A 16,602-nucleotide genomic window follows, 5' to 3' on the forward strand; every position below is an offset into this window, starting at 1 on the left:
CATCTGAGGGTGGTCGCTGACTGCTGGTCAGTGCTCGCCACCCCTCTCCCCACCACCAACACTGCTGTGGCCACCTGCGGGAGCTCCCCGCTCACTGCCAACACCACCGACACCACCGTGGTTGCCTGCAGGAGCTCCCCACTCAACACGGACACCTGAGGGCAGTCGCTGTGCCCCCCCAGCATCTGGGGGCACACGTCATTTATGGTGCAGATATGCAAAGTTCACCGTGTCACTACAGCCCTGGAACACTGCTGTTTGCCTCTGGATTTGTTATTGTACAGTTTCTGGCCAGAAGCAGAGGCCAGGGTTTGAGCATCTCTTAAGACCTTCCAAGGCTGCTTTCTAAGCCTTGAGCTAGGAACTGGCCCCTAACCATTGCAGCTGTCACTGTTGGTTCTGATTAATCACAGTGGCAGGCCCTGTCCTATCCCCACACATCCTTGCTCCATTGGGTTTCATGGGGTTAGCATGAATCCTCCCTCTGGTACGCAGAAGAAGGGGAGCACAAAGACACTGCCCTACAGGTCCATGGCAGCACTGATGATTCTCCTGCCATCAGGACCTCCCCAGCCCCCCTGCTCCCATCACTGCATCCTGCCTACTGCCTTATATGTGGAGATGGCACAAGTCAGAGCTATGTTTTCCCCTCCTCATACTGCTACCAGGAACACTGTGCCTCAAGACAGAGTGAGGCAAGGAAAGCGTTAAAGTGCACTTAACCTATTAATACTGAAAGAGCCTTTCACAGCACATCAGAGAAAGCTCTCAGAGTTTCCTGAGAAAGAGATATGTTGTAAGATACACAAATCAATGCCAATCATTGTATGCTCCCTGACTAAGGGCCATTCACAGGGCTGTCCACCTGCAGAAAGAGAGAGCATGGCATACAAGCCCCAAGGTGTCTGGGTGAAAGCAGAACAGCTGGGGATAGAGAAAGAAAATTATTGCAGATGGCACCATCTCCTGATTAGTCATTTAGATTTTAACTCCTTGGAAAGCATATTGTGCTCCCTCAGTAGAAAAGCAGAGGTGTCCAGTCTGACATAAAAGGAGATGGAGTCACCACTGGTAGGAGACAAGGTGCTCTGATCCAAGGTGTGAAATTAGAACATGGGAACCACAGGAACAGGCCCATATAGTCTTGTGTCCTGTCTGACAGGGAGGAAGCAAAAGCTGTGTAGAAAGGCATTGTGGGATTATTTCCCTGGTCCCCCAGGAAAGTTGTCTCCTAACTCCATTAACTAGAGCTTGGTCCAAAGCCCTTGCTTATGTTAATCCTTACAATAGATGGTCTTGTTACCCTTTTCAGTGAGGGCATTGGGCTAATGGTTCAAATGGTGATACAGAGGGGCCCTGAACAGCCTTCCACATTTTGCCTCTAGAGCTATGGATCCCAGGTAGGCAGCTGGCCTGTGTCTCTCTTATGGACTGATGCAAAAATGCTGGGTCTGATCATCACTGAATGTTGTGGCTCTGACTTGTCTTGCTAATCAAAGCTGTATGTTCCCTCTGTTCCTAAGAGCAAGTCTCTGCACAAAGGACTACATTCAGAATAGAATGGGGACATTTCCAGCTGGCTACACTGAGCCTTGTATTATTTATTCACTAGTCATTTCCTACATAAATGTCCTTCCCTGAATTTCAGCAGACATTGTCCTCACATTAGAAATACTTCCAGACTCAAAACATGACTCTGAACCGCTTTGGAATCAGATTAATTTATGCCTTCACATAATTAAGACCCATTATTTACTATCAAAGCATGTAGATGCAGTTCACCTGGGCTTTAGGGAACATTGCATTCCTTCAGACAAGGACAAAATTTACACCTTGGTGACTGGCCCCTAGCTCTGGTTATACTCACCACCAGAGGGCAGAAAAAAAACAATTTGTTTCCATTATTAAACACCTAGGACAGTTCTGACTTTGTGAATGTGAATGATGGAATATATGCCTTTGCTTCATATTATTATGATGATGATGATACCAAGGAGTATCAATTCATGGACCAGGAGCCCCTTGTGCCATGTACTGAACAAAGAGACAATTCCTGTCCCAAGGATCTTGCAATCTAAACTGAATCAATATGACTTCCAGCCCAGGAAATGCCCATTTTAGAAATAAAGGGATGAACTGCATTGATATTCCACATAGAAAGGGAGCATGCCATGTTATGCACTCTCTACCCTGTATTTCAGACCAGTTGTGATCTGCAAGGTTTGGAGACTCAAGGTTTGGCTGTCACAGCCCCTGAGTTGCTCAGGGCCCTCCAAGCCCCGAGCACATCGCCTTCCAGCACCCCATGCACTGTTGCACTTTGTTAGGTACTAAAGTAAACACCTCAGAGGTGTTTTATCTTACCATGTGCCAAAGTCACTTAAAGTGGAATATGCCACTGAGCACGCAAACAGCAATGCCATTAAAGCAGAATACACTGCCAAACATGCAAACAGCAACGCCATTAAAGCAGAATACGCTGCCGAACGTGCAAACAGCAACACCATTAAAGTGGTGCAAAAGGGCATTTAAGGTGCTTTAAAGGCCAATTTTGTGGTTTGTACAAAGACTAACGTGTTACCTGCTCCCTGACTGTGACGTGCAGTAGGAAAAACTAGGGCATGCTATAGGAAAGAGGTGGTTAGCTGTGTTACTGTATGTTGGACAGAAGGTAGGACAGGGGACCCTTAGAGACTAACTGATTCAGAGAGGCAATAACTTTCATAGGCAGAAGCCTCCTTTGTCTGATGCTGTATTACAGAGGTGTGAAACATATGGCCCACGGGCCAGATCCAGCCTGCAGAACCATTGCAGTTGGCCCATTGGTAGTCTGGCAGGCTACAGCTCTGGGGAGCCACGCTTCCCCAAACCCACACTGCTGCTTGACATGGACCCAAAGATGCAGGCCCATGGAACCAGACCCTCCGGGTGAATTTGACACCCCTACTATATTAGCATAGTATGTCATAGCATCTAATGAAGTAGGTGGTTGCCTAGAAAAGCGTGTTTTTCTCTGAACCAGTTAGTTTCCAAGGTGCCACCCTGGCCTACTAACTGCCAGTCTGTAGGAAGTATAGGTGTTCTGCTATAAATACTAGAGCCAAACATACATTTTCTGCTGAAAAGGGTTTCCATCAAAAGACAGTGATTTGTTAAAATGGTAAACTCCATGGCACAGGTCAGGTTTCAACCAAGCCCTGCTGGAAACCAAGCAGGTTTGCATTGTGAGTGGCAGCAAAGAGCCCAGGGACCTGGGAATCCCCAGCTCCAAGGCTCAGGGCTGCCTGGTGGGATAAAAAGGACCCAGGAACCTAGAAGCCCTGGGCCCCCGGCTTCAAGCATCAGGCTTCTCAGCAGTTCATTTTGTGGACTAGCCCAGAGCTGGTGCTCACAGTTCCCTGAGCTCACAGTTTCCCAGCCCCTTGTGTGCCCAGAAGTGGCCCACAGCTGTGTAAACAGCCGAGCTCCACATCTGGTAAGTCAACTCCAACTCTGGGCAGCTCTGGAAGCCTGAGGAATATTTCACATGCTCCCCATGCAGGGGCATTAGGACTTTTTCCAAATGAAATGAGGAAAGTCTATTCTGGAGACAATGTTAATGTTTCAAAGTTTTCATTCCATTTCACAACGTTTTAATTTAATTTTGGAATTTCCCAAGGCATGGGTATTCCTGTTCCAGCTGGCTGGAACACTGACCTGCCTGCTGTCCTGAGGACAGCATTTAACAAGTGTAGCAGGGTGAGGAGTTTAAGGAAGGAGAATGCTCCACTCGCCCCCTCTCCTTTACCTGCAGTCTGGCAAAAAGCCCCACTGCCTCGGAGCAATGCTGCCAGAGCGCTAAACACAGTGCTCTGCGAGATATGCAGCTTGGGTGCTGCACACCAGAAGTCCTGGCCAGGAAATAGCAGCCACCAGAGAGAGAGGCCCTGGCCAGCAAGCTGAGCCCTGGGGGACCTAGGGCCCCCAGATGAGAAGAGTCCTGGACCTGTCTCACTTCAGGTGGGCCCCTGTCCCATAGAGGGGAATAACCACTTCCCATGACCTGCTGGCAACACATTTACCAATGCAGTTCAGTATGCTGTTACCCTTCTTGGCAACTAGGGCACACTGCTGACCCCTATTCAGCTTATTGTCCACTGTAACTCCCAGGTCCTTTTCTGCAGAGCTACTGCCCAGACAGTCAGTCCCCAGCTTGTATTGGTGCATGGTAGTGGTGTGACCAAAGAATCATATGGAATCATACGGATGCCTGTGGCGGGAGTGGAGGGGCTCCTGATCCAGACCCCAGAAGGGTTTTCCCAAACAGTATCCTAGAATGCAGCGAAGCAGATAACCGACTACCCCAACCCAGGTGAGCATTGGTCTCCTACTAAGGCAAAATGCTACACACACACTTCTTCCATCAAGATGTGGCAGCCAAGCGCCTCAGCTGGGGAATGGTTCTCCCCAGAAAGGGCAACAGGAGGGACACCCAGGCCAGAGTGCTGACACGGTCACAACAAGTTCTTTATCAAGGCAATTATTCTGTAATCTGCCCCAACCTGACCGTTTGCTCTGTATAACACTCTAGGCAGCATGTAAGTCCACTATCTCATTTTCTCTCCAACACTTTTCTCCTCTGCCCCACCATCAGAAGAATTGCTTTTCATTACTAAAGAAAACCTGAAATGGAAAATTCAGATATCCCCTAAGATTGGAGCTGGAAGAATACAGTCATCTTCCACATATGGCTTTTTGAAACACCTATGTTTGATGCAACATGCTGCTTGCATCACTCATACGCAGATTGTTGAGTAACTACTGTGGTGCCCAAAAAATCCCAGCAAGTTGAACATATACAATAACTGTCTTTGTGGGTATAAATACCAAACAAGTAAATTCCCATTGGCATCACTCACTCATTGCCATGATCCAACATTTTTTTCTACAAGCCATTCAGCAGTGGTAAAAAATTTACCCTCTCTTACAATCACTGGGCAACATCTTCAAACCTGGGAGCCTCCAGTTAGATACCCTCACCCATACTAGGTGCCCAAATAAAAGCAATCACAGCTCCTGTTTTACTTAAACTAATGAGGCTGGAGGGAGACAGGATTTCTGACTGTCTATACAAGAAAACTCACTACAATAATTATACTAATGGCGCTGAATGATTAGAATACCATGTGTCATGCTCCTGTTTGGGAATAAGAGTAAAATTTTTCAATCGAGCTTAAACAAACCTCAGAGTAACAGAACGTCCACAGGGAGATTTATTATTCACCTTGCTGCTGTGATATGTTGATATCAGTACAGCTTATGGCTCACAAGCCCTCAATATCAGACCATTTTTATTTTAATGCCTAAAAATACATATAAGTGCCTAATTCTAAGTTCCCAAGTTTGAAATTGTTAACCATTGTGTCCAATAAAGGGTTCAAAGTTCAGTCTGAACCTGGTATCCCACTGGACTAGTGTGTTTAAGGCTCCTGTAGCCAATGGCACACTAAGGAGAGATGAGGCTGCCATACTGCTTTTGGCTGACCAACTTGAATGATCAGGCCCTCATTTACCACTGGGCCAACTAGAGGCAGTCTGCAGTGGACTTGGCCTTGAGGCTGTAAAGCCATAGCAGGCCACCGTAACCAACCTGCCACCACAGTGCCACCACATCCCATTGTGTGCAGTACTTGTAAGAAAATTAGAGCTGAGCAAAGCTCACAAGCTGGGGAGATTCTGCTTTCCTGTGAACATCTCTGGCATTTTGTGCAATTTTATAATTCCTCACATTGAGAAATAATGGTCTTGTGGTTACAGCACTGGTTTGGGGCCCAGGAGAGCTGACTGATTTCCAGCTCTGGGACACCTTGAGCAGATCAGCTAATCCCCAGTGATTTCAGTAATGCCTTTGGGAATCTGGTCTTTTGTTTCTCTAAGATTCAGTCCCCCCATTTGCAAAGCATTCAGGTCTTCTAGGGATACAGCTAAATAAACAAATACGCAATCAAAGGGGACCCAGACTTTTTAGCAGCAAACCCCCTATTTTAATCTTTTCTAAGCAAAACCAGTCTTTACTGTCAAAATCAGCTTATTCCTGCCCATTTTCCTTTCTCGGTGGTATACATACAATTTGTGAAGCAGGGCAAGTTTGTCCAACCAACTCAGCCTGTGACAAAATGTGGAAAATCCCGACTTTCTAGTAGTTTAGCTTCTGTCTGCCTGGAACCACATATTCAGGAGTCTCCTCAAACAGGACTATCTGGATTATTTGTTCTGTTCTGTATGTCCACATTACCAAGGGATGTCTCCACAAAACCATCCAGGACCTTTGGAGCCATGTTGATTTCATGCTGCTACTTTGCCAGTTCTATCTGAAAACCATTACTATCACAGACCCTAGTTTTCCAGGTCTTGCTTAAGTTAGTAAGTACTCATACAAGACATCTCAGTGGTATGTCCTTAGGTAACACAGGTCACCCTGAGAGAAATAAGCAATGAAGATTCAGTCCCAGGGAGAGGACACCACCAATGTGTGCGCACTCTGTGTTGCTTCCCACTGTCGTCGATTTTTGAGAATTAGGAAAGATGCCACAATCAAAAAGATGCCATAAGCATGACAGCATCTGGCTGTATGAAGATAAAGGGCTAGATTCTGAGTTCAGTGATTGTAGGTAGGTCTGGCTAATTACATCGATAGCAGTAGAGTCCTTCCTAGTATTACCTGGGTACACTTGAAAACAGAATCTGATCCAGAGAATGCTAGGCCTGGTTTCAGACCCATTGAATGCTTTCACTGATTGCAGAGGGCATTGGGTTGGTACAAAATCTGCCCTCATGGGGGTCAGGCTCCAGAACTGCAGTTGCCAGGCAACACTGTAATAAAACTTTGATGAAGCTGCTTAGGCTTATGAAAGCTCATGCTATACATCTCTGATTTAGTCAGTCTGTAAGGTGCAAATCTTCACTTCCTTTCTGCAATAAAAACAGTAATAATAACACTACTACTACTACTACACAATTCTTCTAAGCATCTGGGAAAACCATTTTCAAACTTTTGGCCCTATGCTGTGTCCCTCAATACGCATGTTGCATGTGGAGCTCCTGGATCCTGCCCTCTACCATACCACCAGAGGAATTTGTTCTGGTGCATAGCTGCAGCCAGCTCTGAGTGGACTGCAGAAACATCTTAGCAACTCACAGCAATGCTAGTTTTAAAACAGGAAGTGAGGAAGGATAGTACATGCAATTAAAACCATATGTGGCATATAATTAGGTAATGAATGCCTACCAACATTGGCTCGGGGTGCTGGTTGTAGCCATGTGGCTCTAAGGACACAGGCAGACAAGATTCTTTGGATAAATCTGATCTCTTTTATTAGACCAACTAAATAGTTGGAAAAATTCTTCTTTGCAAGCTTTTAGGTACAAAGTCAAACACTCCCCTTCGGGCAGAGGGAGCGTGCCTGAAGAAGGGTGTTTGTACCCAAAAGCTTGCAAAGCTTATTACTGTTTTTAGAGCCATGAGCCACACCTTCTCTGGCCATTTGTATCAGGTGACCCGACTAATTCCCTGGTGCCCCCACTGGAACTAGAGCAGATAAGTGATGAGGCAAATACCAAAGGGGGACAAGACCAAGTCCTCCAATCATCTTTTACCCCTTCAAAACCCGTGGGCCAGGTCACTGCCAGCCAGCCAGTCACATCTGACATATAGAAAGCAACAAGCTGTTCTATCAAAATCTCCATTGACTTTAGTGCTTTTACTACTGATTCACACTAGTGTAAGTGTGAGTGGATAGGGGTTAGGGCTCTGTTTCCACAATTTTTAAAAATCATTTATATTTAAACTCTCTTCTGTAGTTTGCCCTGCAGCAGCAGCCTTGTATCAGCACCTGAGCCCAGTGGTGAAAGTGACTGGGCTACTGTCATCAGGTGAAAGGTAAATAAATTGGCAGGAATGAACCACAGGGATGGGAGAAGGCAAGTAACTAGGGTTTAGAAATTCTTTTGGCTGCACTGATTTATTTAAGCATCACATAACAGCAATGAGAGCCTGCTTTAAATGAGAACCAGGACTGTCTGCACTCCTGCAGTGAAACCCTGCTTCACAAAGATGGGGTCACGTTCATTTTGTGCAGGCATACCTTCATCTTTCCACAGCTGTGGCAGCATCCCCCTACAGTTAATCCAATGTGCCTGCATAACAGAGGTAATGAGATTATTCCTGAGGATTTTTAATTTGACCATGATGCTTTATTTTCAAAAGCCAAGTCCTGCTCTTCAGCACTTTTTATAAAGTGGTTTTAAATGCCTAGGATGGGGCTGGTACAGCCGGCATGGTGAGGTATTGCGAGCCTGTGCAAACAGAGCAGCTGCTGTGATGAAGGAACTGATGTCAGTCATATGAAGGTCTGGTAAAAAAACCTCGGCAACGAGGCCCAGCGAGTGGAGGTCTGTAAGAGCAGTCCAGGCCTGCCCCTGCAAACTGCTGGACTGCATGGGGTGGGGAAGTGCTCAGCACCTCACAGGCAGCATTAGCATCTGGCAGGGTCAGGCCCTCCATCCTGGCTAAGATCTGGTGTGGCATTACTACAATTTGGCTCGAGAGATGCACTCGACCTGTGGTGGCTCTGTGGTAAAATCTCTCTCTTCTTTTTGGTCTGAGAGATGTATTTTGATTTCCAGGGCTTTAAACACACACACACACGTAGGCATGCGCACACACACACACACACACACACACACAATATAAAATATATATAATGTATATCGGGGTGTCAAACTCATCCAGCCCTGGGGGAGGAGTGGTGCAGTACCATCCACAAGCTGGACTGGACCCACAGACCAGCCCTGCATGCTGGATCTAGCATGTGTGCTGGAGTGGGCACCACATGTAGCACAGACCCAGAGCAGCAGAGCAGCTGCCGCATGCAGCACAGTCCTGAAGATATGCGGGATCTGCACTGGAGTGGGTATGCCATCAAGTACACCCCTCATGCTACCTGTGGGCCAACTTGGAAACCTATGGGCAGCACCAGGACCCAGACAATAGGGCTCCCTGGGCAAATTCTGTAATCTATGCCAAGGGCAGCCAGAAATCACTGTCACAGCAGATCCCAGTTATACCTTCTATACTGGTCAGTTGGCAAAGTGACCATTAGAGCTATTTTAATGCAGATCAGGTCCCACATATGGAAAAATTCAGGCCAAAAGGTGACTGCTTTGGAATGCTGAAAGCTCTTTGCAAACAGAGTTCAAAAAGAAACTGTGGAAACCTCAATTACTCCATGGTATTTGAAGGTGACAGCTGTATATAGGACAGGAGCTGCCCAAGTGGATCTGGAACTTTCACTCCTAACATTTAAGAGTTTTTTAATTTGTTTCAATTATTATATGGACAACCAGGTGCATTTAGAGAGGTGCCTTTCTCCAGACTGATAAACATTATTCCACTGTATGATATAATACTGTAATACTATTAGAATAAATAATATATTGTGCATATTTTGCATGCATTACACATAATAATACATATACATGTATTATATATTAACAGAATACATAAGGTATATGTCAATGATACATAACATACACCAGGAGCATCAAAGATATGGCCTGTGGGCCAGATCTAGCCTAATTTCTTAAAAACCAGGTGTTTTCACAGCATGGCTGAGAGCCAGAGATTTTGGGAGATTTTTTTGCCCAACAAGGTTTTGTGGTTTCTATCTGATTATGATCAGGCCATGATGATGTGCCTGATCATGACTGGGGAAAAATGTCAGTTTGCAGCCCTGTTAACCAATTTGGGGAGCAGGAACATAGTTGCTTTCCAGTTTGGACTGTTATTAGAGGAAAGTTGTTGACTCTGGCAGTTCTAGAAAGCAGGGCGTAACCATCGGGTGAGAGAAAAGCCTTCCTTTTATGCCCATCTTCCAAAGACCTGCCTAACCTACTGGTCTCTAGGGCAGTCAGCTTGAATGCATGGTGTCACTCTGCTAACACCAGTGAATACTTCTATGCTGCACATGTGCTTGGTATGTGTCACAATCATAGTGAGCACTTCAAAACCACACATCAGATTTCAAGCAACCCTGGAGCTGGCTTAAAAATCACAGGGTAACCCAGCCCCCTACACTGTGAGATGTTATTCTTTGTTTTCTGGTTTCCAAGTTACCCTCCAGTTATGTTTCCAAGTTTTCCTCTCCACATATAACTGCTGGAGGCACACTTCTTTTTAAATGAAAACTGAAATTCTCACATAATCACAAGAGCCCATATGCTGGGTCTTTAGGTTAACATCAGGTATTACAAGATTTGAAAGACTTGGCCACCCTCACCATATTGGGCACCAAGTATACAGATCACTTCTTTCCTCCTGTCAGTCTCTATTGCGGTGGATGTTGGAGGACTTTGAGAGAGAACAGAGAACCCGGATGGTCTAACGGGGAGAGGGTGCTTCTGGGGAGGGATCATGTCCACACGGAGCCCTGGAACTCACTTCCCATTTTAACCTGCCCAGGCTGGATTTATTGGACTTCAGTGAAATTTGTGTAGCTCCGCTTCTTCCATGGGTTTCTCTGAGGGCAAAGGACAGGGGAGCAGGCTAAGCATAATAGTTTCTTGTTTTGCTGTGGTCCAGCTAGAGAGAAATTGGTTTCAGTGATCCCTGACTGTTTTGCCCTGCAGCAGTACTTTGTTCTGGGAAGTTTCCTGTGCAACATTTTGCATGTTGTACAAGTGCCTGGGGCTCAATTTGGAAACATCCAAAGAAAAAAATAGTCCTTGTTCTAGTCGTCAGGCAAATGTGCATGTACAGATCTTCATAATGCAAGGAACATGCTCTCCCCCTCTGAGATCAGATGTGAACAAACAGGTTGAGCCAGGTCTTTAGGGTGTTCCCTGGCAGGATTTATAGAACAGGAAGACTCATATTTGCAGTGCAGCGGAGCCAGTTAGACCCTGCCTTGTCTAGAGGAAAAAAACCTCCAGAGAGAAGTCAAATTATTCTTTCTTCTTCTTTTCTTGTGGTGAGTTTTCAAGATTTATTTTCTCTCTTTCTCCTTTTCTTGTTCAAATATTCTCAACTCCTTTAACTGTGAAAGATCTAATGGGTGCAATTTGCTTTCTTACCAGGAAAAGAAATCACTGCTTAGAAAACTATGGCATGGTGGAAGGGCTGGGTAAGTAGAAGAAATGTTGAAGTGAGATGCTTTCTGGATGTTATTTTGGAAGATAATGAACTGTACACACATGATGTATAGCTGCAAAAGGCAGAACCCTGTTTTCCTTCCTGTGCCCAAATAGCAATTATCCGTTTGTGTAACTGCCATTTCTGGCACTTACATGCAGTTTGTGTAAGTTTCCACCTGGCTCTGCAGCATGCACATTAGGCTACATGCTGGCCAGGCAGGTAAGTGCCCCCATACACATGTATGCTGCATGAGCATAAACCACAATATTGTATCTAGCAAAAGCCAGGAGCCTCCTATTTATTAATCTGGTACTTAAATGGTCAGGGCACTTGCCCAGGAAGCAAGAAGACATGGATCTAGGACACCCATCATCCAGAGGGGATCTGACCCATGTCCCTAATGTCCCAGCATGGTTCTATAGCCACCAGACTATAGGTTCAGTATTATCCAGCAGTCCTTTGAAGCTGGACCCCTGCAAGGAGAGGGACAGGCAAGAGGAAGAGAGCAAGCCAGGTGGTATATAGGACAGCTGTTGCTTTGGAAGAGAGTGGGCCCCAGGTTCTAACCTTGACCCTCACTCCCATTGGGGTAGAAACTTCCCTGTTCTCTCTATTCATTTTAGTCTATACTAAATGCAAGATGCAGTATCTTAGCTTCCCTAATGACATGGCTGTGGGATTAGAACACAGGAGGACCTTCCTTCCTTCTCCTCCTGTTTTTGTTAGGCCACAGTTTTGAGTCTTATTTTCAGGTGTGTGTGCACAGAGCTGGGCACCTGCCTGGCCAGAGTATGCTCTGTAGCTGTGCAGATGCTCACAGGTCCACACTGTACATGGAACAGGGTCACAAACTCTGTAAGCACCAAAACTGGCATTTGCATGTATAAAGTGAAATAGGATTCTACCCAAATAATACACTACTTCTACCTACAAGCTGACCGTATGTGATGCAGGATAATCTGATATCAAGGAGAGAAAGCGAGATCTATCAGGACTTTAAGAGTTCTAAGTGTTGAATTTTATTGATAACTTTGCTAGTTTTAAGAAAAAGATTAGCACTTTTACAGGTTATTTGCTTGTGAGCAGAGTTCAGGTATGTGTGTTGTATACTGATGTGGGGAAGAATTTAAGGGGTGGTGGGGAGGCAGGTAAGCTGGGGAAATGGGTTCTGCATTAAGAACTGAAAGCTGTGAACTCCTTGGTCATTCTCCTCTCTGGTGGCCTGGAATTCCATAGCCTAAGTCCAGCTCCTATGAGAACTCTATTGCCCACTTTCAAGAACCACCAGATTGATGATTGTTTCAGCTATGATGCTAGGTCATGCTCTTAGAAGGAGATGTGGTCTCAAGTAGTTATGTCCATTACCATGGAGGTTTGTAATAGTGGTTCCGAGATCTGGAGCTGGACTCCAAGTCCTATAAGGACCACAGCTGCTTTAAAGTCCAGGTGACTTTGAAGAAGTATGTTCTAAGTCTGGCTCAATGGTTATGTTTTTCTATGGTTCAGATCCAACATATACTTAACGGTCAAAGTGTACAGGAAAATGACTTTGGGGAGAAGTCTTGGCTCTGTTGAAGCCAGTGGCAAAATTCCCTTTGACTTCTTTGTGGTTGGTATTTCACCCTGACTTTATTTCCAGCTCTTTGCAAATCTATACATGATACTGGTATAACGTATAGGAGTGCCTGTAAGACATGATCCTTCTCCTGGCACACCCCTCACCTCACTGGTACCAGGGTTACTAGAGACACTGTCAGTATTTCCCTGTAGTTCAGAGACAGAGAGATGCAGGGAAGAATCTGGAAAACAGTGAAGATAAAGAAAGAGCAAGAGACCACTTGTAAAGGGCAAAACATGTCTGTTTTTCAATGGTGACTGTTGTGGATACAGTTGGTCAGTAAATGGAGAAAACTTCCTGAAAAATATTTAAAGTTATTTCCATTTTTTGAGGGTCCCAAATGGAATATTTTTCAGCTTTTCAAATAGTGTATTTTTTAATCTCTGTTTTCCCTTGTGCTTATCTTTCTCCTCCTATTTCTTCCCAGGAATGTTTTTGAAATTGCAATAGTTTAGACATTTGTTTTTCCACTTTCTTCCTCCCTCCTTTCCTCTCACCCACATTTTGCCACTGAGTAAGATGCATAAAGTAGGGAGGAGTCTGTCTCTCTCTTTTTTTAATTTGTTTTTCCTACTTCTGCTCTGTCCCTTTTCCAAAGCTGGCAATGTTTGAAAAGTTATGAAATGAAAAAATGAAAAAGGAAAGAGCCCTAGATAGCCTACTATCTGTTTTGTCCATAGCAGGAAAGGAAAAATGATGGGAAATTCTACAATTTTTGAAGTTTTTGAATGTTTTTACTTTTTGAAAAATTAAATAATCGAAAGCTCAATTCAAAACTAAACAAAAGGAGCATTTTCACCGTCTTTAGAAAATGTCAATAAAATATCTAGTGAAAAAGAACTTTTTGAAAAAAACCACTTGGATGCTCACCTTGCTCGGGTCATCTGACCCCAGCAGTCTTTCCTGCTCAAGCTCAGGGGAGCTGAACCTGATGATCTTGAGAAGTCTCTCCCAGCCCCTAACATCTATGAATCTATGAATATCTAGTGAAAAGGAACTCTTGCCCATGAAAACTTTGACAAATTGCTAGTTTCTGGTAGAAAATGTTTTGGCTGGGAAAAGGTTTATTTCTCTATTGGCGAATCAAAAGTCTTAATTATCATCCTCTTCGGTGTACATAGTTCCTCTGCTTGCCTCTTTCATGCTCACCTCCATTATAGTGCTTATACAATGTGTGTTCATTCAAGTTGGTTAGTGCTGCCAGTTTCCTTGGGATCAACCGGAGCCAGACTCCAGTCCTAACCTGACATGACCACACCTTTCCCACTCCCTTTCCCATGACAGTCACAGAACACAAAAAGAGGGACTGTGTATGAGTCACGCCTGGCTCATTCTAGCCAGATCAGACTGTAATCAGCGATGGCAAATCTCTTTCTCAGAAATGGTCACGTAGATGAGTTTCTACTGCCACCAGGCCCAAATATAAATTAAATATCACCTCTGCATTCCCCAAACTCTCCAAACTTGAAGTCACTGTGTACTGGCCTAGAGCACCCCTCACAAGTCTTCAGCTTGGACAGGCTACTCCACAATTGCAAAGGATCAAAGCTTTGGACAGCACTAAGGTATCTCACACTTGCCACCTATTTCCTAGGGCTGTACGAATTTTCGCCTGCCGTTTCATTTCAACACTGTTTCGACTCATTTTGAGCTTGAAACAGCAAAATTGAAATGAAACTAAGGGCTTCGAAACAGCCTCAAAACAAAATGAGGCTAGTCGGGCTGGGGTTGGGAACTCGATCTAGCGCTGGGGAGGGGAACTGAGCAATCGGGCTCAGTTTCCTTCCCCAGTCCCAGGCAGCAACACCAGCTTCACCTCCCTCATCTGGCAGGCAGATCAGGGGCCCTCAGCCCTGGGAGGACTGGCACAGCCCCAGCAGCCCTCCTGGGGTTGGGCCCTGATCTGCCTGCCAGATGAGAGAGGCTGTTTTGAGTTTCCCCATTATAGCCAATGGGAGAAGTGTCAAAACAGCCTCACTGTTTCGACAAAGTGAAACACAACAGCTGTTTCAACTCGAAATGAAATTTGAAACAAAACACCGTTCAGTCCAAACCTCGAAACTCAAGTCAAAATGGAACAGTGTCATTTCACGCAGCCCTACTACCTTCAACCCTGCCCCCTCTGCAGGTAGCAAGGAGGGCAGGCCATTAGGTCTCTATTATGGCTGTAGACAACAGTAGGGTGACCCTAGATATGGCAACTCAATTGCCAGACTGCACCAGCGGGAACAACACCACTGCATCCAGGTTGCATCTAGGCTGGGTCTTGAAGAGAGTGGCAGAATCTTTACAATTCAGGTAATGGAGAAGTGGGAGCAAAGAAGTGAGAAGGGACAGTGTAGTCAGGGCAACAGGTAATAAAGACATTTTTAGCAGCTGACTTTGGGTGGTTACAAGGAAACACAGTTATAAAAATGTAGAGATTGGACCCCTGCTGGCAACTTAAAAGGAACCAAGTTTCAGAACCATGCAGACAACTCTCACTATTCCTGTGGACTCATTTCTGAGTCTATATGTCAAACAGAGGTAGGCACAGGAGCACTGAAAAGACAGTATAAGCACATATTTTACTTAATTGCAGCTGTCCAAGTTGCTGGGGTATCATATCAGTTGATTTCAGCAGATGTAGTCAACTAGAAGACACTGTCATAGATAACAAGGCTAGAAAGGCCCATTAGGTTCATCCAATCTGACCTCCTGCAGAGTACAGGCCAGGGAATCTGTTGTGATATTTTCTGCTTGGGTGCAAACCCATCCTGCTTTTGCCATCTCTTCAACAGAGGACTCTGCATCTCCTTTCCTTAAGGTTTATCAGGCGGTCCAAGTTCTTCAAGTTCAGTAGCTCGGTATGGGGTTGGGGAGGAAGAAGCGAAGGGCAAAAAGCAGCGGCACTCACCCCCTAGGCTGCAGAACTGAACAGGCTGTGACCAGGATCCTAGATCCAACCATTAGGACTTGGCTTGTGACTCACCAATCTTATTTCATATTGTACATGACATTACTGTTAATTTCATACTTCACAAGGAAAGGTTTGTGACATTGTAGACAGAATACTTGGGAAGCCAGATTCTGTTTTCAGCTCTGGAAGACCTTAAGAATGCCTCTTTTCTTTCCTATGCCTTAGTTCCTACATTTGTAAAATAGAGAAATCTGCAACTAACTTTGTGTAGAGAGGTCAGAGATCTAGCAGTGCAAAGCTAAGAGTTATGATCTTTTTATTTCAGCATGATGAAGACGGCAGCGCAGTAAAAGGCAGCCTGCAGTTTGACCCTGACCCTGATGCCCAAGCTCTGTACCAAGCCATGAAAGGATGTGGTGAGTCAACTTTTTTTATTACCAACATATTTAAATCCTCCTGCACAGAAATTATAGAGTTAGTGCAGTTTAAAGCCCTTCTTTGAAAAATTCACAGCTGCTGACGCCATCACTTGCTATGGGATTCAAATCAGACATATTCCAAAACATGCCCAAACATTTTCATAGTCACAGCAGAGAGTCTGAGAAGGCTAGATGAGTAATAGTGGCAGGGTCTGGACAAGTCTTAGCTTATTCTACTGAAACCTGTATGTATGTTTTTTATTGTTCTCACCAGGGACCAATGAGCAAGCTATAATCGACATCCTCACCAACAGAACCAATGCACAGCGTCAACAGATTGCCAAATCATTCAAAGCACACTTTGGAAAGGTTATCCAAAAATGACATGCTTTTCGTGTGTGTGTGTGTGTGTGTGTGAGAGAGAGAGAGAGAGAGAAAGAAAGCGTGTGCGTGAGCAAGTGCACTGTTCTTTCTCGGATACAATGTGGGATTTTAA

General features: G+C 45.0%; 1 protein-coding gene across 1 annotated transcript in view; it reads left to right on the top strand.

The window, feature by feature from the left end:
• The first annotated feature begins 10,892 nt into the window (after window positions 1–10,892).
• ANXA8L1 (annexin A8-like 1) overlaps window positions 10,893–16,602 on the top strand; it is a 23,210-nt gene continuing 17,500 nt past the window's right edge. The window contains exons 1-4 of the mRNA XM_019556244.1: window positions 10,893–11,006; window positions 11,113–11,159; window positions 16,013–16,103; window positions 16,381–16,475. Of these exons, the coding sequence (XP_019411789.1) occupies window positions 11,139–11,159; window positions 16,013–16,103; window positions 16,381–16,475 (207 nt within the window). The 5' untranslated portion in view covers window positions 10,893–11,006; window positions 11,113–11,138. The remainder of the gene's footprint in view (window positions 11,007–11,112; window positions 11,160–16,012; window positions 16,104–16,380; window positions 16,476–16,602) is intronic.

Source organism: Crocodylus porosus, unplaced genomic scaffold (assembly GCF_001723895.1).
Source record: "Crocodylus porosus isolate Cpor-Errol unplaced genomic scaffold, CroPor_comp1, whole genome shotgun sequence".
NCBI classification, from domain to species: Eukaryota; Metazoa; Chordata; order Crocodylia; family Crocodylidae; genus Crocodylus; species Crocodylus porosus.